At 39.4% G+C, this 21,388-nt stretch overlaps 1 protein-coding gene across 2 annotated transcripts in view; it reads left to right on the forward strand.

The window, feature by feature from the left end:
• Nucleotides 1-21,388, forward strand: part of LOC130929333 (pre-B-cell leukemia transcription factor 1) — a 310,555-nt gene that overhangs the window by 269,282 nt on the left and 19,885 nt on the right. The window contains exons 7-10 of one of the 2 annotated variants that reach the window (XM_057856416.1): nucleotides 11,197-11,387; nucleotides 11,491-11,626; nucleotides 15,212-15,371; nucleotides 16,064-16,176. In XM_057856416.1, coding sequence (XP_057712399.1) covers nucleotides 11,197-11,387; nucleotides 11,491-11,626; nucleotides 15,212-15,371; nucleotides 16,064-16,176 — 600 coding nt within the window. The remainder of the gene's footprint in view (nucleotides 1-11,196; nucleotides 11,388-11,490; nucleotides 11,627-15,211; nucleotides 15,372-16,063; nucleotides 16,177-21,388) is intronic. The other variant, XM_057856417.1, reaches the window with a different exon arrangement.

A 21,388-nucleotide genomic window follows, 5' to 3' on the forward strand; every position in this document is an offset into this window, starting at 1 on the left:
CAAAAGCAGGAAAAAAATGTGCAGGTAACATGCATTTTTAAATAAATTTTGCGAACTATGAGACTAGTCAGTAAGTAAATTAGCGGCCGCCATATGTAAACCAAGAGCTTTTTCCGTTGAAAATTCTTGTGAATAAATGATTAAATCCCTGAATTCTTTATCGATACGAACGTAAAACAGTCTCGATACTTGGTCAAAAGCAGAAAAAAAATGTGCAGGTAGCATGCATTTTTACATAAATTTTGCGAACTATGAGGCTAGTCAGTAAGGAAATTAGCGGCCGCCATATGTAAACAAAGAGCTTTTTCCGTTGAAAATTCTTGTGAATAAATGCTTAAATCCCTGAATTCTTTATAGATATGTACGTAAAACAGTCTCGATTCTTGGTTAAAAGCAAAAAAACCGTGCAGGTAGCATTTATTTTACATAAATTTTGTGAACTATGAGGCCACTTAGTAAGTAAATTAGCGGCCACCATATGTAAACAAAGAGCTTTTTCAGTTGAAAAGTCTTGTGAATAAATGCTTAAATCCCTGAATTCTTTATAAATATGGACGTGCACAGTCTCGATTCTTGGTTAAAAGCAAAAAAAAAAAAAAAAAAAAAAAACGTGCAGGTAGCATTTATTTTACATAAATTTTGCAAACTATGAGGCTAGTCAGTTCGGAAATTAGCGGCCGCCATATGTAAACAAAGCTTTTTCCGTTAAAAATTCTTGTAAATAAATGCTTAAATCCCTGAATTCTTTATAGATATGTATGTAAAACAGTCTCAATTCTTGGTTAAAAGCAAAAAAAAAACGCGCAGGTAGCATTTATTTTACATAAATTTTGCGAACTAAGAGGCTAGTCAGTAAGGAAATTAGAGGCCACCATATGTAAGCAAAGAGCTTTTTCCGTTGAAAATTCTTGTGATTAAATGCTTCAATCCCTGAATTCTTCATAAATATGGACGTAAAAGAGTCTCGATTCTTGGTTAAAAGCAAAAAACATAACTCAACTGACATAACTCATTTAACATGGCTGAATCCAGCTGCTCCCTGTTAAGGCTAACATAAGGTAATTTTTTGTTTGAGCTACTATGTTTTTTAATGCATTCATAATTTAGTTCGTTGGTATGTTTAGCTATTTTTCGTGGAAATATGTGTTTGAAAATTTTGTTAAGAGCATTGTTAAAAAACAAACCAAAAAAAAACGTTTACATTTATTAGCATTAAAGCCTGTGGACTCTTGTTATGCAAGTAAGTCAATTGTTCTTGTTGTATTTGGATCAGGATTTTTTTTAAATTTATTTTTATACAGTTTGAGACTAAGATCAGTTATTTTAATCAATTCTTAGTATATATGCATAGTTTGAAGAAACACTCTGGAATTTTATTTTTTATTCGCATTTAATGCTGTTTTGAAAGTGCAATCTTAGCAAGCATTTGTTTTACATCTCATAAAATTTATTCTGCAACACATTTAATTTCCTAATCCAATTAGTCAATTATTCAAGCTAACCAGTCAATAGATTAGTCGACTATTAAAATAATCGATAGCTGCAGCCCTAGTCTTAAGTGTTATCAACCTGCAGGTCAGACACACTGCTGTTTTTCACTGCCAGCCTTCTTTACTACATGGATGTGTGACTTCTAAAGCCATCAGTGGCATAGAATGACCTAATGAGTGACATCAGGAGCTGCAGTCAGCTAAAAGTGCATTGACTTTTTTTTCACTTTATTTTCTACATTAACTAGTTTACATTTTTCCACAGTTGCCCACATCTTAACGGATATTTAAAATGTTAGAAAGCCCACGCATGAACAGGAAAATAGTCTTTCATCATAATTTCGTTCCACAGCATTCAAATTGTATTCCTGCTCTTCATCAGCCCACTGAAGACAAAATGAAAGCGGTGTAGTGTGGCTTTGATTTTCAACAGACGGGTCAAAGCAGCTGTCACGGTCGATTGTGAATGTGTGTCGAGGCGAAGGTCAGAGTTCAGCCTCCCCTGACCTCTTCTAGCAGAGAGTCGGCAAACTGACCTTTTCAAGAGGTGAACATGAGGCGAGTTTCCACATTAGGCACACCTGCGCCATCTAATGACTCAACAATGCAAGACCTTTTATCACCAATTCTGCGATTGCTCAAGCCTGGTCACCATATATCTTTTGAACATGATGAGAAACAAATAGGCATGCGTGTTGTTTCGTTTTTATAGTGTGCGGCGTACTTAGAATAACGAGCAAAGCACACCCACACATAATCATATCTTCACTGAACGCGAGTCTCCTGCAGCAAACCAGATGTTTTACAAAGATTTACCCGTAGGAGGCCTCATGCTTAGCAGTAAATGTTCTTCTTGTCAGTTTTACTGTGGTGAATGACTCGTAAGACACATACCTTGACTTATGAGTTTAATCAGATGCATGCCCAAGCTCATAACTAACTCATATCTCAAATCATGTTTCCCCATTGAAACGCCATTTATCCATTTATGCGCTTTATCTAAAGCATACAGTACATTGACCAAAAGTGCTTTACAAAGCCTCACATTCACATGAAAATATATGCTTGCAAGTTTTTCCTGCCATATTTACCTTTAGAGTATTTTGGAGAAGGGAATTACTTCCATTCACTCATTCACTGCAGCTGAACTGGACGGATTGGACGTCTATGAGTTAAACATTATCGCTTGTCGTACACCGGCTAAAAGTAAAATGAGTCTTAAAATTTGGTTTTGCTGATTTTTTCCCCCACGCCCTACTCGAATCAGCACCTTTAAAGCCACTTTCAGATTTATATCCCGCTGAATCCCTTGCCTGGCACCACCAGACTATTCTCACTGTATTTTTCAAACACTGTAAGAAGAGTCTGGGACCCATCACCTTATTGGCTTCTCGAGCCAGAACTAAATCATCCGTGAAATCAGATTTGTTTATTTGCAAATGCATTTGCAAATATGCTAAGAAAAACAACAAAGCATGATGCTTACACCCCCCATGTTTCACAGTAGAGATGGTGTTCTTGAGATAGTACTCATCATTCTTCTTCCTCCAAACACGGTTATTGGAATTATGACCAAAAACTTATTTTACTCTCATCTGACCACAAAGCTTGCTCCCATGACTCCTCTGTAATATTCAAATAGTCATAGGCAAACTTAAGACTTGCCTGGCACCACCAAACTGTTCTCCCTATATCTTTCAAACACTGTGAGAAGAGTCTGGGACCAATCTCCTTATTGGCCTCTAGAGCCAGAACGAAATCATCCGTGCAATCAGATTCGTTTATTTGCGTGACGTGTTCTTAACGAGCAACGTCACTCTTGCGCGTTGGAAGTCGTCTCCACAACAACACAGATGGCGAACGGGAGATGTGAGAATATGTTCCAATCCGCGGTAAGTTCAGTTTTAAATGACCAAAAACGCATCGAGTCACTAAAACCAACGGTGTGTCTCACGCTAGCCATGTTGGATAAACCTCTCCGTTCTCCGCTCTTCTCGTATGTTTATTCCCTCGCGCTAGAGTTTTTGGTCGCTTTATCAACGACACGTCAGCCCATCGCTGATTGGTCCACTTTGTTGTCTTTGCTCGCCCTGGGAATTTGATCCACCGAACGGTCGCCAGACTCTATAGCTGGAACTGCGGGGAGTTGGGTGTTCCAGGCAACTAAATTCCTGTGTAATGCAACGTGGGATTTACCCGAGTCATAGCTTTCAGACATGGGAAGATGTACCAGGAATTACTCAGGTTGGACACTTTCAGACTCTGTCTGGACGTGGAAGCGAGGTGGACCCAAAAGCATGGAAACAAAGACATGGGGGCGAGGCAGGGTGGCGGTGAACTAAAAAAAATGATGTAATGATAACTACAAAAACACAAAGTACAAACGAAAACCACCAAAACTTACATAAACAGAGGCTGCAGGAACACGAGGTATATGGACGGCAGAATTGACATGAACAAGACCAAACCTTAATAAACATGAAAGCGACAATGACGCAACAAGGAGTTAACAGAAACTGGGAGCTTAACTACACAGACAAGGGGTAACGAGACAATGAGGCACAGGTGGGTGACACAAGAGGCAGCGGATTTGTCAACACACAAGGAAAAGGCCACAACAGGTGAAATCAATGGGTAATCACAATGATCAGACACACTAGGGCAAAATCTTATAACACTCAATTCAAGTTATGACAGACTCGTCCCATGTTGGTGACTCGCTGCTCTCTGTCGGAGGAGGGCGAGGGACGGGATTTTATAACCCAGACAGTACATCACTTTTGGTCGGCATCGGCAAAAAATAAACCACACATTTCCAAAGATGGTTGATGGACTGTCTCTTCCTGAGTTCTAAGATCCAGTAGCACTTTAATTTTTAATTTGCACGTTGATAATTGCGATGTTTGTTTACCAATTTTCATCTTACTGCGAAGACGGAGGAAATGACGATCGGCCCACCATGATATTTACGTCATCAGCCTTCGCGCTAAGACCCGGGAATTAACCAGCTGCTTTCATACATGCCGCCTCCCGGTTAAATCCCGGACATTATACTAGGATGTGACCCGGGTAATATCCGTGTCATCTTTCAGACATAAGGGCTACCCCTTTAAATCCCGGGACTTAACCGGAGTTCAGCGTATGTCTGAAAGTGGCTTTCGTTAGCGGTGTAACAATACATTGACTTGGAGCTAAATATCGATTGGCTAAGCACAATCGTATCGAAATCGATCAAACTGCAAAAAATCGATCAACATCGCCATCTTGTCTTCATGGTAAAAATAATGGTTTTCATTCAAATGCCTGTAATGTTTCAATAACAAAATAAAAAAAACAAGAAAAAAAATTGCTTAATATTTTTAATGTGTACGAAATATCGTATTGAATCGACTGAAGGCCCTAGAATTGTATTGTGGGTGACTATAAGACTGGAAAAGATCGTATCATTGTCCAAAGAATCAATATTACTTCGTCAACAAACTGCTGATTTACTCTGTGCTATTTATGCCCAAAATGATTGAACTGTAGTATTTGTGTGTCTGGATGTGTGCCTTCGATGAGTCGCTCGTGAGTGATGTCCCGTTTCTGTTTGACAGGGTTAACGTTTACAATTGTCGACCCCAACCGTTTTTGATACCCCATTACATCAGTCACAGCGTCGTTCTTCTACTAAGACTCAAGCATCTAGTCACTCTCGGGGAAGTCAAAGCACCGCTGCGGCTTTGTCAACTTCTCCAGAGGACGGCAAGTCATCGCCGACTGTCAAAGTCAATATACACCTGAGCCTTTTTTTGTGTGTGTCACAACGCACACGTATGGCTGAGTTACGTCGGGCACGCGAGCAAAACGGCTGCTCGGTGCGTCACTTTGACTGACGTAACCCCGTCGTTGACAAGCGGCAGACACCTTGCAGACTCACGCAGTGACTGATTCAGACGGGGAGGGAAGGTGCACAACGGAGAACGGAGAGACGCACTTTTAAACCTCTTGAACGCGCACACCGCTGAAAGCCTGCTGTCGTTTTACATTTCCCTTCACTTGTCACAAAGGCATCAGTTTTTTTTGTATTCACAAGCACACAAGCGACTCCCAGCACCACGTTCATTTGCCGCCATGCATCACACACCCATTGTGTTATTACCATTTTCAAGGAAGATTACACTGTGCAAAAAGTACATCTTGCCATATGCTGTTAGAGAGTAAGGGTGCATCAATCGGCTAGAACATTGGTCAAAATCATCATCTTTTTTACGTTTTTGTCAAAAGCAATTTTTTTTTTTTTTTTTTTTTAATTCCATCGATCCATTTTCTCCCCCAACCGGCAACCGGGTATGTAGTCCTGGGCGTCAAGACCATAGGGGCCCCTGAATGACCCTTAATTTATTTTACTTTACATTCACATATTTCTTTTTTGTTTAAATAATTGTCTGATTAAATATTATGTATTATATATACTTGAAAACTTTAACATATTAAATATTTCAAATATATTTTTTTCCCCTTTTTTTTTTTGCACAACGTGCCCCCCCCAGCCACCCACCCACCCCCTCTGTCTTAGCAGAGAATGGTTTGACCCTGTTCTGGCGCACTCAAGACCACACTACGTACGTACCCTAAAGCAGGAAATTAAAATCTGTCATTGTTATAAACTCTAAACATGGCGAGGTGTCATAAATCGGGTGCGCAGAAAAGAAAAGAGATGAAGATCATAGAGGTGAATGAGAAAAAAATGAAGTTTTTAAAAGGGGTACACGAAGCCAGGGAACTAGGGCTAGAGTACGCTGTGTACGGTGATGTCGGTAAGCGAACAACAGCCGCTAACACGTTTACATTCACGATCACCGTGACCAAAGCCCGATTCGAGTCTGTCAACGGCCGCTTGTAGCCTATTGAGCTGCGGTATGACAAGACATGCTGCTCGCGTTGAGCCGATGAGAGAGAAGGTGATGGGAGATCAGGGATATATGTTAGTCAGTGGGGAGCTTGTGTGTGAGGCTGAACAGACTCGGGTCTGGCGACTGGATTTATCTTGGGTTTACAACACACTGTGTATCATAGCAAACGCTAATACTGTACGAATCCATCACCGAAACAGCACAAACGAAGCCCACAGTCAGAGCTGAGGAGTGGGCGTGTCCCGGGCCTCACTCCCATGTGGAAGGGGCAGGCACAGTATATTTAGTTATACTGTTTTGTTGCTTAGCACGCAGGCATAGCGCTCTCAGTTGTATTGTATTATAGCCTACATGGGGCAATAAATGGAAATTGTTTACATTGTGTCACATCACATTACGGTCTGTTAAATTTAACTGTCCATTTCAAATTAAATAATTTGAAATTTTGCACTGTCATTGCTTGCAAAGTGTTACAAGTACTGCGTATGTTGTCGTGACAAGCCGGTTGCAGTGGTGGGGTGGGGGGCCCTATAATGGTATCTTGTCCCCGGGCCCCTGCAAGTCTGTTGACAGCCCTGCTAGAAGGTATTGTCGCCAGCGTGAGCGTTAAAGCGTGGGTGAATTTGAGTGGACTCACTCATGAATTGTATGAATGCTATGAAGAGTTATTAAAAGTATGCCGTTAAAGGTGACGTAAAGAAAAATTTGGGTGCGAATACATTTTGTGCTGGTGCACCTTAAGAAAAAAGTTAGGCGCATCAGTGCAACGAATGCAAAAAGTAAGTGTGGAGCCTTGGCAATATACAGGGTCAGGCAAAATGATCTGACACATTTGTAGGGTTAATAAAAGGCAAATAAAATAAAGAAACAAAAAAGTGTTGTTATTTTCCATTTTGTGTAAAGTAAATATAATGCCATTTTGTTTTCATATAATGCCATTTTGTTTTGTTTCTGTATAATGCCATTGTTTTTCATTTCTTGTTCAGTTGATGCAATGAATTGGACTGGTGAGCATCACACTCTCATTGCGGAAACGTTTATCAACACAAACAAATCTGTAACTGCAACACAACGAGCGTTCTGTTTGCACTTCAATCTGGGTAGACATGATCCCGTACCATAATCCCGTACCAGCTCGAACCACGATCTTCTTATGGGTTATCAGCTTCAGAGCTACTGGATCTGCATTGGAATGAAAACTAACCGGCCGGCCTCGCACCACCAGAACTCAAGAAAATGTGGCAGCGGACAATAACATTAATAATAATTAATTAATTAATATTAACACAATAGTAACCGATCCCATTTGACCGATTTAATTTTCAAAATTTAATGAAACAAAATGACATTATATGTACTTTTCGAAAATAACATTATTTTTTTTTTTGTTTCTTTACTTTATTTGACTTTTATTAAACCGACAAATGTGTCAGATAATCTTGCCTGAATATATCGCAATGTTTATATATATGGCGGAAAACACTCAGGTGACTTGAAGTTACGCTCTGAGACCCCTAATTTGGCCAAATTTCAAAATTGTCCTACATGCATGTGTGATACATCATTGGAAAGCTTCAAATCTCAATTTTCTAGGGGAATAAAAATAAACAGGAGGGCATTAAAAAAAAAAACAACAAAAAAAAAAACCTAAACCCTTACTAGAGGTGAGAGCATGTGAGAGCATAACTAAAGACACCATGATTTTAATGAGATATTATCGCGTACTTACCATAATTTTCGCACTATAAGGCGTACCTGACTATAAACCACCACCCACCAAATAAGGCGCGAAAACAGCATTTGTTCATATATCAACCACACTGGACTATAATCCTCACTGTATTATGGGATATTTACACCAAAAGATATTAACCGGTCACACCATTTACAGCGGGATCATACGACTGTCAAAAAGACCAAATGAACCATCATGAAGCTTTGAACCAATTGGCTGCAAAGCTTCATTGCCTCACGAAGCTTCATTTGGCCATCACTGCTCCCTTGGGGGAGACAGTCAACCTCTGCTGCGACCTGCTGTCAACACTGTTGTTGTCCAACATGCCTCCCTAGCATGCATTGCGGTGCTATAGAGGTAAATAACACTAAAAATTCATGTTATGTGCTAATTATTTCTTCAGTTACTGTTCCAGTTGTTTCATTAATTGCTACTTAGGGTATTCGGTAACACTTTATTTGACAATGGCACCATAGGACCGTCATAATTATAACAGATGTCATTTAGTGTTATACGACAAATTATCTCACTTTTGAATTGATGTAAAACATCCAAGCTGGACATAAGAGATTTTTTTTTCCATTTCTCATTGTTTGGATCAATTATTTATCATCTAAAATATCGTGGAAAATGTGACAGTAATAATAAAAATACAATTAGGCAATAGTTATGAGGTAGATATCCGTGACCTATTTACAGACACTATTTTTTTCATTGTGCCGTATTTTGTTTAAAAGTTTAAAATATGCAAGTCAATCATTCTTAGTCTTTTTTTTTTTTTTAACTAAATATTAGACATCAATTAATGATTCTAAGCTAAAAATGATAGACATTTCGAATAATAAATACAATTACTTACCTTTTTTTATGGCTGGGTTGAAACAAAAGTGGTTGTGCGGTGTCTGTAAATGGGGGTCTCCAGGGTAAAAGGGACGATTTAAAAGTAGTTTGGGGGCTTAATGCGCCATTAAACTGCTATGGCAGCATTTGGACATATTGTTCTATCAAACAGAACAGTTCTTTTGGCTTAAAATACAGCAGTTTATTTTGAGAGGGGTGCAAGAGCAGAAACTGCTTTTTCAGCCTTGACTGTGTTTTCCGCCATATATATTTTATTTACTTTTTAAGAGCTAAAAAAAAAAAAAAAAATTAAAATAATCCAGGAATACAATAGATACAAAAAAAAATATGTTTTGTATACACCGCAACACACCTGGAAAAAGAGGAAGAGGAAGTACTGCAAAAAGTACAGTACTTTAAAATAGTTGTCCATAGAATAGCTATCATATCATAGCGTTAAGAAAATTGTGATTTGTACTCTAAGTAGAAAGGTCACTTTTAAAACATTGCCAGCATTTTCAGCTTGAATATACAGTGCCTTGCAAAAGTATTCGGCCCCCTTGAACCTTGCAACCTTTCGCCACATTTCAGGCTTCAAACATAAAGATATAAAAATTTTAATTTTTTGTCAAGAATCAACAACAAGTGGGACACAATCGTGAAGTGGAACAACATTTATTGGATAATTTAAACTTTTTTAACAAATAAAAAACTGAAAAGTGGGGCGTGCAATATTATTCGGCCCCCTTGCGTTAATACTTTGTAGCGCCACCTTTTGCTCCAATTACAGCAGCAAGTCGCTTGGGGTATGTTTCTATCAGTTTTGCACATCGAGAGACTGACATTCTTGCCCATTCTTCCTTGCAAAACAGCTCGAGCTCAGTGAGGTTGGATGGAGAGTGTTTGTGAACAGCAGTCTTCAGCTCTTTCCACAGATTCTCGATTGGATTCAGGTCTGGACTTTGACTTGGCCATTCTAACACCTGGATACGTTTATATTTGAACCATTCCATTGTAGATTTGGCTTTATGTTTTGGATCATTGTCCTGTTGGAAGATAAATCTCCGTCCCAGTCTCAGTCTTGTGCAGATACCAACCGGTTTTCTTCCAGAATGTTCCTGTATTTGGCTGCATCCATCTTCCCGTCAATTTTAACCATCTTCCCTGTCCCTGCTGAAGAAAAGCAGGCCCAAACCATGATGCTGCCACCACCATGTTTGACAGTGGGGATGGTGTGTTCAGGGTGATGAGCTGTGTTGCTTTTACGCCAAACATATCGTTTTGCATTGTGGCCAAAAAGTTCAATTTTGGTTTCATCTGACCAGAGCACCTTCTTCCACATGTTTGGTGTGTCTCCCAGGTGGCTTGTGGCAAACTTTAAACGAGACTTTTTATGGATATCTTTGAGAAATGGCTTTCTTCTTGCCACTCTTCCATAAAGGCCAGATTTGTGCAGTGTACGACTGATTGTTGTCCTATGGACAGACTCTCCCACCTCAGCTGTAGATCTCTGCAGTTCATCCAGAGTGATCATGGGCCTCTTGGCGGCATCTCTGATCAGTTTTCTCCTTGTTTGAGAAGAAAGTTTGGAAGGACGGCCGGGTCTTGGTAGATTTGCAGTGGTCTGATGCTCCTTCCATTTCAATATGATGGCTTGCACAGTGCTCCTTGAGATGTTTAAAGCTTGGGAAATCTTTTTGTATCCAAATCCGGCTTTAAACTTCTCCACAACAGTATCTCGGACCTGCCTGGTGTGTTCCTTGATTTTCATAATGCTCTCTGCACTTTAAACAGAACCCTGAGACTATCACAGAGCAGGTGCATTTATACGGAGACTTGATTACACACAGGTGGATTCTGTTTATCATCATCGGTCATTTAGGACAACATTGGATCATTCAGAGATCCTCACTGAACTTCTGGAGTGAGTTTTCTGCACTGAAAGTAAAGAGGCCGAATAATATTGCACGCCCCACTTTTCAGTTTTTTATTTGTTAAAAAAGTTTAAATTATCCAATAAATGTTGTTCCACTTCATGATTGTGTCCCACTTGTTGTTGATTCTTGACAAAAATAAATAAATTTCATATCTTTATGTTTGAAGCCTGAAATGTGGCGAAAGGTTGCAAGATTCAAGGGGGCCGAATACTTTTGCAAGGCACAGTATAATTGAAACGAAGCATGTGTCTCCATAATGACTCCTCATTGAACGCCCACCACCCTTTTTGTGATCACAGGCGTGCAACGAGTTCACCACCCACGTGATGAACCTGTTGCGGGAGCAGTCTCGAACGCGACCCATCTCGCCCAAGGAGATTGAAAGAATGGTCAGCATCATCCACCGCAAGTTCAGCTCCATCCAGATGCAGCTCAAGCAGAGCACCTGCGAGGCCGTCATGATCCTTCGCTCGCGCTTCCTCGACGCCAGGTCCGCCCTCGCCAAGCTGATACTACATCACAAATGTAGAGGGTGCTTTGAAGCAAGTATTTCAGCTGCTATTTGTGTTCATTTAAGATTTTTTCTGCTCTAGGCGAAAGAGGAGGAACTTCAACAAACAGGCGACAGAGATTCTAAACGAGTACTTTTACTCCCATCTCAGTAACCCTTATCCAAGTGAAGAGGCCAAAGAAGAGCTGGCCAAGAAATGCAGCATCACAGTGTCACAGGTGACCAACCGAAAACATGATACAATTACACTCTAGGCCAGGGATGTCAAACTCATTTTTGTTGTGGCCCACATCGTAGTTATGGTTTCCTTCGGAGAGTCATTATGTCTGTCAACTAAGGCTTTCATGATGAATCCACTAATTGGCAACTGATCGATTATCAAATGAAAACTATTTGACAGTTAGTAGCAAAATATTTTGACTGTTGGTAAAAAAAAAAAAAAATTTTAAGTCAAAATCCTCTTTTTTCAGCGTTTTAATAGCAAATATTTACCAATATATTTTTTAGTTTTATTCAATTTTATTCTATATAGTCAATTTTCATTTGTTTGCTTATAAATAGAAACCAAAGAAGGAAAAAAATATAGAAATTCTGGTTTCATTTTGTATGTTTTTTTTTTCTTTAATTTAATAGTAAATATTCTCAGGCCTTTCATGGAGGCCTACATACATTTTATTTATGTAAGATTTTAGCGCAGAAAACAAAACAAAAAAACATCGTCATCGTCAATTCACTTTCGCGAGCCGCACAAAATGACATGGTGGGCCGGATCCGGCCTTGAGTTTGACACCTGTGCTCTAGGCTATAATGCAATTAGGTTTTGAACAGTACAAGTGCATGTTAATGAAATTAGATATTGTAGAAAAGTGTACAATTCAGTAAGTGAACAAAATATTTTACAAATTGAAGGGTATAAGACTGTACTTTTTCAATAGCAAAATTCTTACATTAATTGTTGTTTTTTTAATGCTATATTTATTTACGGTAAATTTAAGGCACTTCTTAGGTTTAGGTAATACAGTAACTTTCAATGTTTTCCATGACATTCTAAATTATTGTGATGTCAATTGAAAATACAGGGGTACTTCTACATACAAATTTAATTCGTTCCAGGACGTTGTTTTTATAATTTGAAATGTTCGTATGTCAAGTGGGATTTTCCCATAAGAATACATTACAATTCAATTAATGCGTTCCACAGCCCATAAACCTACGCGAAATCCTTCATCAGTACCGCAGGTACAATCTCAAGTCGCAATTACACATAGAAACGTGAATAAATTATCAATACAAATCGAAATAATAACCAGATACCATATTTTCCGCACTATCATCCGCACCTAAACGGCTTCAATTTTCTAATGCGCCTTATCATCCTATGCGCCCTACTTTCAGAGGTGAGTAGCGGAGCCAAAATATTCTACTCAAGTAAGAGTAACGTTACTTCAAAATAATATCACTCAAATACAAGTAAATGTAGTCCTCCAAAAAAATTACTCAAGTACAAGTAAAAAAGTATTCAATGAAAACACTATTTAAGTACTGAGTGATTCCTTATAATGTCTTATTAATTTTTAAAACGATAGCATTTTTTTTCTCAGCACAAGGTCATCTATATGGATTGTTATTATACTATAGCCTAATGCATGACCATATTAGGCTAAAAATATATCAGAATCATCAAACTCTGACTGAAAAAAATAGAAATGAAAATTGCCCGTACCAAAAGCATGACTGTCCTCTAGTGGATAAACACATTTTCCACCGTGAAACTAGGACTCGCTCTGCTTTTCCGTGGTTTTTTGGTGCCACATAAAAACAAGGAGAGAGTTGGAAATCCGCACGTTTATTTTTGACGGCAGCGCTCTATTTGAAATACTTGAAAGACTCCAATTGTTGTGATGTTGGAACACTGACATGATCATAAGACTGGACTGCAAGCTTGTGTTGCGTGTGGTGCTATATCTGTATTTTTACGTCTAATTGGTATAATGGAGTCATGTGATTATTGTTGCTGCGTCTGATTGGTGAGACTGGGTGAGCCACTGTGCTGGTACAAATAAATAAAGACATAGAAAAAAATACCAAAAGTAAAAGTAATAAAAGTAATGTAACGAATCGGGTTCTGATGTGGCGGCTGTGTTTTGCATGCTGTTCCTGAACGCACAGTGTGACTGACGAGAGGGTGAGAGAGGTGGGAAAGAGTGGGAACTTTTTATTTTCACTTTTCATGTTCTTTTGCTGTTGGCGTCGGCTACAGCAGACAGTAGCCGTGTAGTGCTGCACAAGTTCTGAAATAAATTATTAAAAACCTGACAAAGTTGGGTACTTTCTTGCCGATGTTACAATAATAATAATTGGCACCCTAACTTTTAAAGACTGACAAACTGAGGTCGGAGGGGGACCGTCGAGATCGTAGACATATCCCGACCGTATTGTCAAGCCAGTTCACTGACGCGCACACCACGCTCATATTTTTCAATCATTTCCATCTTAATTTCGATGCTTAGCGTCATTTTTTTCCTTTTTTTCACCACCTACACTAACCTTTTTGGGGAGATGATTTCTCCTACAAGAAAATCCGCCGTGCCGCCGTCTTACGGGTAAACAATGAAATTATGACGCTGCTGTAAATCGTCATATTTTGAGAATGTCATCATATGTAGAGACAAATGACGTGTCAAATTTTACATCAGATGTCGAAAGGATCGTATATCGAGGTGTTCGTATGTTGAGGTACCACTGTACTGTTTTTAGGAGTGGGAACCTCTTGGTACCTCACGATACGATACGATTTGCGATGCAAAGCTCATGATAACGATGAGCTGACGATACAACGATTATCGATACATGTGTCAGGAAATCATTCTAGGATAGTCTACAAACAACTAATCAACAGAAAAACAAGCTTCTGCCGTGAATTGGAATGAGTTTATCACTAGTAGACGTCCAATCCATTTGAACACTTCAAACGGATTGAACGTCTATGGCCGGTAGTGATAGCCAATGCCAGGCAAGGAGGTAATTTTGGGCCATTTAGGGTCATTTACCTATTAATTTTCAGTTACTTCCTGTTGATTTTGGGGTATTTTATGGGTCTCTTCCTGTTTATTTTGAGTTACAGAACAGGAAGTGACCTGGAAATCACCCAAATGAATAGGCAGTGACACAAACTCAACAGAAAATGACCTGTAAATGCTCTAAAATGAACAGCGAGATGCCTGTAAATGCCCTGAACATTGAACAGAATGACTGTGAATGCTCTGGTTTCGAATGAACGAACGTTCCTAATCTAAATGGATTGGGCGTTGAGCACCGTCAATGCAGCCTTGGAGTTAACTGAGACACTATTATGGTTGAAAATTTTGGTAGCAACTTGTTGGTTAATTTTTTTTTTTTTTTTTTTAGACATTGACACCTTTTCAAAACGATATCTCGATTCTTGGCAAGAGCATATCGATAACCTTTTGGGATACAAAGTATCACAATATATCACAATTTCGATATTTTGTCTCACTCCTAACTGTTTTAGTGCCTTAAAATGAAACATGCAGCGATTTTCCACCAAATGTAGTTATTTACAGTATAATGGCTTCAACTTATTGAATTATTTGTGCAAACGTATTACCTTTTCTGTTAAAATAACAATGCAAGTCATGGCCTCAAGCACAAAAAAAACCCCACTAGAAATGGTTAAAGTAGTTCCAAAGTGCACACCGTGGTTATTCTAATGCAAAATAATGATAGCAAAATCATATACTAACACGAGTACCGTGTCTCTATGCACTTTGGGTGGAAAAAAGGTGTCCAACTGGTTTGGAAACAAGAGAATCCGCTACAAGAAAAACATTGGCAAGTTCCAGGAGGAGGCCAACATGTATGCGGCGAGGACGGCGGTTAACGCCACCAGCGTGTCTGCGCACGGCAGCCAGGCCAACTCGCCCTCAACTCCCAATTCAGCAGGTGAGCAAGATGTTTGTTTTTCCTTCACTCCGACCAGCGCAAATGTTTGCATAAGCTCTTAACGTTAGTTTATATTTTCTGGCTCTCCGTTTTATTTTTTCTTGAACTAACCCAGCAAGTACTGTACGGTCTTTTTTCCCTCAGCCTGCCATCTGACACTCATTTTCTTCTCTTTCTTTCTCTCTATCTCCCGCTCTCTCTCTCTTGCTCGCTCACCATTATTGACCCTTTTGCTCTTAATTTTTCCTGCCTCTTGTCCGGTTGACCTCGTGCATGCCATTAAGCCACTATAAGGCCAAGCCAAGTCTTTTGTCATAAAGAGACTTTCGCCGCAGTATTGGATTAGGACCGGGTGTTGAAATCAAGTTATGCCCTGCTCTCTTTACATCTGGGGAGCTGAGCTCCATTAAAGGTCCAATGCCGTTCTTTGGATCTTCCTGTAGATCAATTATTGCTTCCTTAATGAAATACTCGCAGCGTGGACAACAAACAGCGATCCAATCTGCGGGGCTCGCTTTAAGTAGTTTTCGGATGATTATCGGTCTTCTGTCTCTTGAGATATGCTCGGAGATGTTTGAGCGTTGTCAACTAACCCAGCTAATGCACTTCAGCTAGCGCACGATCTTTTAAACTCCTTTTTCTGTCCCTTTTCCTTGCTCTTCTTTTCCTCTCTGCTTCTGTCGTGCTCTCAGGTTCTGCTGGCTCGTTTAACATGTCAAACTCCGGAGACTTGTTCATGAGTGTGCAGTCCCTCAATGGGGACTCATACCAAGGGGGGCAGGTGGGGGCCAACATACAATCCCAGGTAGGCCCCTCTCATGAGAACAAGAATGCTCTTTAATTGGACAAATACTACAAATTAAGATGAAATAGTAAACTTCTATACATACAGTACCGCTACTTGGCATGCAAATGCTTGCCATTGACGGCGATAGACGTCCACTTTGGATGTAAATGGCAGCAAGTTAGTTCAGTTTCAAGGAAACCACGTACGCTAAATTGTTTAACAAACATCAGCATTTAACAACATTTATTATAAAATCACATTAGGGCCATGAAACTTGTGGATTTTATTCCATTGTCTATTTTTTTCTTTTTTCAAATAGATTTCATTTGAATTTTTTTCATTTTTATTACTGCACTTTTTGGACTATAAGTCACACCCCACCAAATTTGAAGAAAAACTGTGTTTGCGCACATATATTAGCCTCACTGGACTATAAAAAACATTCACACAAAAGACCTGAGGTGGGTAGAGTAGCCAAAAATTTTACTCAAGTAAGAGTAGCGTTACTGCTAAACAATATTACTCAAGTAAAAGTAAAAGTAGTCATCCAAAAATTTACTCAAGTACAAGTGAAATAGTGTTAGTTGAAAAGAATACTCAATGAGTAACATTGTGAGTGACTGCTTACAATGTCAGATTTTATTTAATTTTTTAAATAATGGTATATTTTTTTCTAAGCACAACTTTATCTTTATTATTTTTTAAATAATGGTATATTTTTTTCTAAGCACAAATTTATCTTTATTCTATATGAAGTGTTATTACTACACTGTACTACAGCCCAATTTTTTTGCACCATGGACTGGTGTGATATGGGCCTTTTTTTCACCGACCGGCAATGTGTGGCAGAAAATTACAATAAATAAAAAAATAACACGATGGGGCTAAAAACGAACATTAAATGCAGGCAAAATTTATCTCACCATATGCTGAATCACCCTTGTTTAAATCATTTGCTCCCAAAAATGTATAAATATGTTCTATTTTTAATTGCTTCAGTGTCCCAAAAACGCATTTATACGTCTTTTTTTGCTTTTTTTTTTTTTTTTTTTTTTTTTGACAAGAGGCATCTATAGGTTCCGTTGTATCCAAAATACAATGCACAAAGCTCAAAACCCATTTTAAAGCAATAAAACTGGCCACTGGAGGTCAGTAGCGCATTTGGTAAGAACTCATCTCAGGCCAAGAAAGGAAGTGAAGAAAAATAGTCAGGAAACGAAGTTGGAGGGATCTTGCGAAGACGCGTGAAAATTTGAGCAAAATGTGGAGAATGAGCGGGAAAAAAGGCAAACTACACTGGAGGAGTGTTTTGAAAAGAAAACAAAACCATCGTCAAAGAAAGATTCAAGAAAATCTATCTTGATGAGACAGACGGTGACGTCCACAACAGCGTCAGGTTACACACGCGTTCTGCGGAGCTCATGTTGCGTTACACCTTAGCCCGAGGTTGAAACCAACGATGAAGATTATGAAAAAAACTGAGATGGTCTTGATCCGGACTCATCAGATTAGCCACGGGAGCAGCGGAGAGCCTTCCCCATTGTTATGTGCGCAAATAGTTCAACAGTTCAATAGTTTAGTTATGTGTAAATAAATTGTTACTTTGCGATCAAAAGCTCTAGTTGTCTTGTTGCTTATCTTATTTTGTAAGAGGAAAACATTATTCAGATGTTTGGTATGTAACTAAAGTAAAAAATAGCTGTGTATAAGTCAAAGTTATGTTTGAAATGTATCCTTTCACAAAAAGCTGAATTTCTCAATTTTTTCATGAGAAATTGGAAAATTGCTTTCTAAAGAATTGAAAAAGATATGAGGTAACTTTTTTTCTGCAGAATGAAGAGAGTCTAATCTTTCTTTTGGTGGGTTCTATGTTTATATTGCAATAGAACAGAATTTTCTGTGGGCCCTGCAAAATCAGTCAAAATCCAGTAAAACGGCCGGGAGCGAAGGGCCTTGCTCCGGTGAAAATGGCTGGGAGTGAATGAGTTAACAGTAGCCTCTCCTAAAATATCCTTGGTCGCAGGCGTAATGAGTTCTTCTCCAATCGTGAAAGGTATCTTGGCATTAGCAATACAGTTCGCCACGAGGTATGATGCTCTCAGTGCATTCGCTTTTTTTGCCTCGTTTGCTAGTTATTACCTACATGTTATGCAGAATGGCTTGTTTGTAGGCTCCTCTTCTGGCTAAGGCCTTTTTCCCATAAAAAAGCTGTCCAAATATGTCGCCGCCTGCAGCACACCACCAACAGCAGCTAACGTTACTGTTTACATTGACTGACGCTGGGGTGCTATTTGTAATGGCGGCCAACACATAGCGGGCGACGTTCGGAAATGTCTACTCAGAAAAGTCAAACGGCACATGCCAGATTGCGTTCATTAACTAATGATTTATTATCTCTCTAATTTCCGGCCCGATGGTTGGGGATCCCTGATGAAATGCTGAGCTTATTACATGACCGTATTATGCGAAAAAGATGACACAAAAATCATCAATTTTAGACCTAACACTATGAATCATTACCTGTCCAAAGAGTATGAGTGCCCTCTAGTGCAGAAAAGACATTGTTACCTCAGAATGGTGTAATGGTCATGTGTTTATTATTGCGACCTTTCATTGGTGAACCAGCGCTACTGTCAGCATTAAAGATGCACCGATACCGATACTAGTATCGGCAGGGGGCGCCGATCCGGCCCGAAATGGTGGTATCTGTATCGGCGAGTACCAACAAAGACGGCGCCGATACCATTTACCGGTTCATTATTATAACGTTTGACCGCAGCCTTTTTTTTCTCCTGGCGCTCACTACACTCTGTCTCTGTGTTGTGTGATGACACGTGAACACCAAGCAGCTATCGCTATTGGCCTGCTCCAGACCAATGAGAACGGGCCAATAGCCACTCCCGACCAATGGCAAGGGCGCTTTTTCATATGAAAGAAAAATAAACCAGGATAGATGGCGGCGGTCGGGAAGTATTTCAAAATACAAATCCCGTCGATTAAAATCAGTGGCTGCATGCAAGATTTGCGGCCTGAAAGTTTCAAGATGTGGAGTCAAATCGGCCAGTTTCAATACCTCGAACCTAATAAAACATTTGAAGACGAAATGTAAACGAACACAACGAGTTTGAGCCTGCAAGAGCAGGACTGCTATCCAGAGGAAGGGTGCTGAACCAGTGCAACAATCTCTGGTAAGTTCACTACGTCAACTTTACTTGTCTTTTACTTAAAGAAATGCTGCAGTAATTTGGGAACTGTTTCCAAAGTAGGGTTGCCACCTTTCAGAAATAGAAATAAGGGACTCCCTCCATCCCGAAAAAAGGAGGCTAATAGAGAGACGGGATGCTGTGGTCAATTATTATTACTTATAATTGTTAGCGTCCGCAAATGCGGAAACAAGGTTGGACCTCGAAGCGGACAACAAGCGGGGGGTACGTACAAGGATTTAATGATTGCAAACAAAAAATAACACGCGATCGCGGGATAGTAGAAATAACAAAAGGAGTCTGTGACAGCAGGTCGACGGAGCTCAATACTACAAACTCGAAGGTTAACTAAGACGATAGGCAGCGAGCCAAAAAGCCAAAATAACACTCAAATACCTGCACAGGGTAGAGGTTACAAACGAGTGCAGCACACTAATAGAAAAAAACCCAATGCAGGGGCGTAACAAGCAAATGTAGCGAGACTATAGTGCGAGATGTCAAATGGCGATCAGCAAGGCAAATACACTGTATCTCGGCAGCCTTCTCTGAGATCAACCGTGCTTAAATGCTGCGTTGATGAGCCTGCATTGTATTCAGGTGCGACGTCAGGAACGCCCCCACTAACAGCCCAGCAACAAAACACAATCTAACCAGCAGCAGAATGTGACAATAACTTCATGAAAGTTGCACTGTTTGGCCTTTGAGAGGTTTAAAAAAGTTTACTCAGTTCATTCAGAGTTTATTATTATGAATTTATTTTTATTTTCTTACTGTTGGGCTAGTATTATACTTTGTACTAGTCTTTTTCCTATTTTGCAAAGGTAAGCAACAGCCTGACAAAGCCTTGATAGCAATGATTTCAGATCCAATTATGTAGCTCTTTGGGGGGAAAAAAAAAAAATATATATATATATATATATATATATATATATATATATATATATATATATATATATATATATATATATATATATATATATATATATATATATATATATATATATATATATATATATATATATATATATATACAGTGCCTTGCAAAAGTATTCGGCCCCCTTGAATCTTGCAACCTTTCGCCACATTTCAGGCTTCAAACATAAAGATATGAAATTTAATTTTTTTGTCAAGAATCAACAACAACTGGGACACAATCGTGAAGTGGAACAACATTTATTGGATAATTTAAACTTTTTTAACAAATAAAAAACTGAAAAGTGGGGCGTGCAATATTATTCGGCCCCTTTACTTTCAGTGCAGCAAACTCACTCCAGAAGTTCAGTGAGGATCTCTGAATGATCCATTGTTGTCCTAAATGACCGATGATGATAAATAGAATCCAAATGTGTGTAATCAAGTCTCCGTATAAATGCACCTGCTCTGCGATAGTCTCAGGGTTCTGTTTAAAGTGCAGAGAACATTATGAAAACCAAGGAACACACCAAGCAGGTCCGAGATACTGTTGTGGAGAAGTTTAAAGCCGGATTTGGATACAAAAAGATTTCCCAAGCTTTAAACATCTCAAGGAGCACTGTGCAACCCATCATATTGAAATGGAAGGAGCATCAGACCACTGCAAATCTACCAAGACCCGGCCGTCCTTCCAAACTTTCTTCTCAAACAAGGAGAAAACTGATCAGAGATGCAGCCAAGAGGCCCATGATCACTCTGAATGAACTGCAGAGATCTACAGCTGAGGTGGGAGAGTCTGTCCATAGGACAACAATCAGTCGTACACTGCACAAATCTGGCCTTTATGGAAGAGTGGCAAGAAGAAAGCCATTTCTCAAAGATATCCATAAAAAGTCTCGTTTAAAGTTTGCCACAAGCCACCTGGGAGACACACCAAACATGTGGAAGAAGGTGCTCTGGTCAGATGAAACCAAAATTGAACTTTTTGGCCACAATGCAAAACGATATGTTTGGCGTAAAAGCAACACAGCTCATCACCCTGAACACACCATCCCCACTGTCAAACATGGTGGTGGCAGCATCATGGTTTGGGTCTGCTTTTCTTCAGCAGGGAC

Source organism: Corythoichthys intestinalis, chromosome 14 (assembly GCF_030265065.1).
Source record: "Corythoichthys intestinalis isolate RoL2023-P3 chromosome 14, ASM3026506v1, whole genome shotgun sequence".
NCBI classification, from domain to species: Eukaryota; Metazoa; Chordata; class Actinopteri; order Syngnathiformes; family Syngnathidae; genus Corythoichthys; species Corythoichthys intestinalis.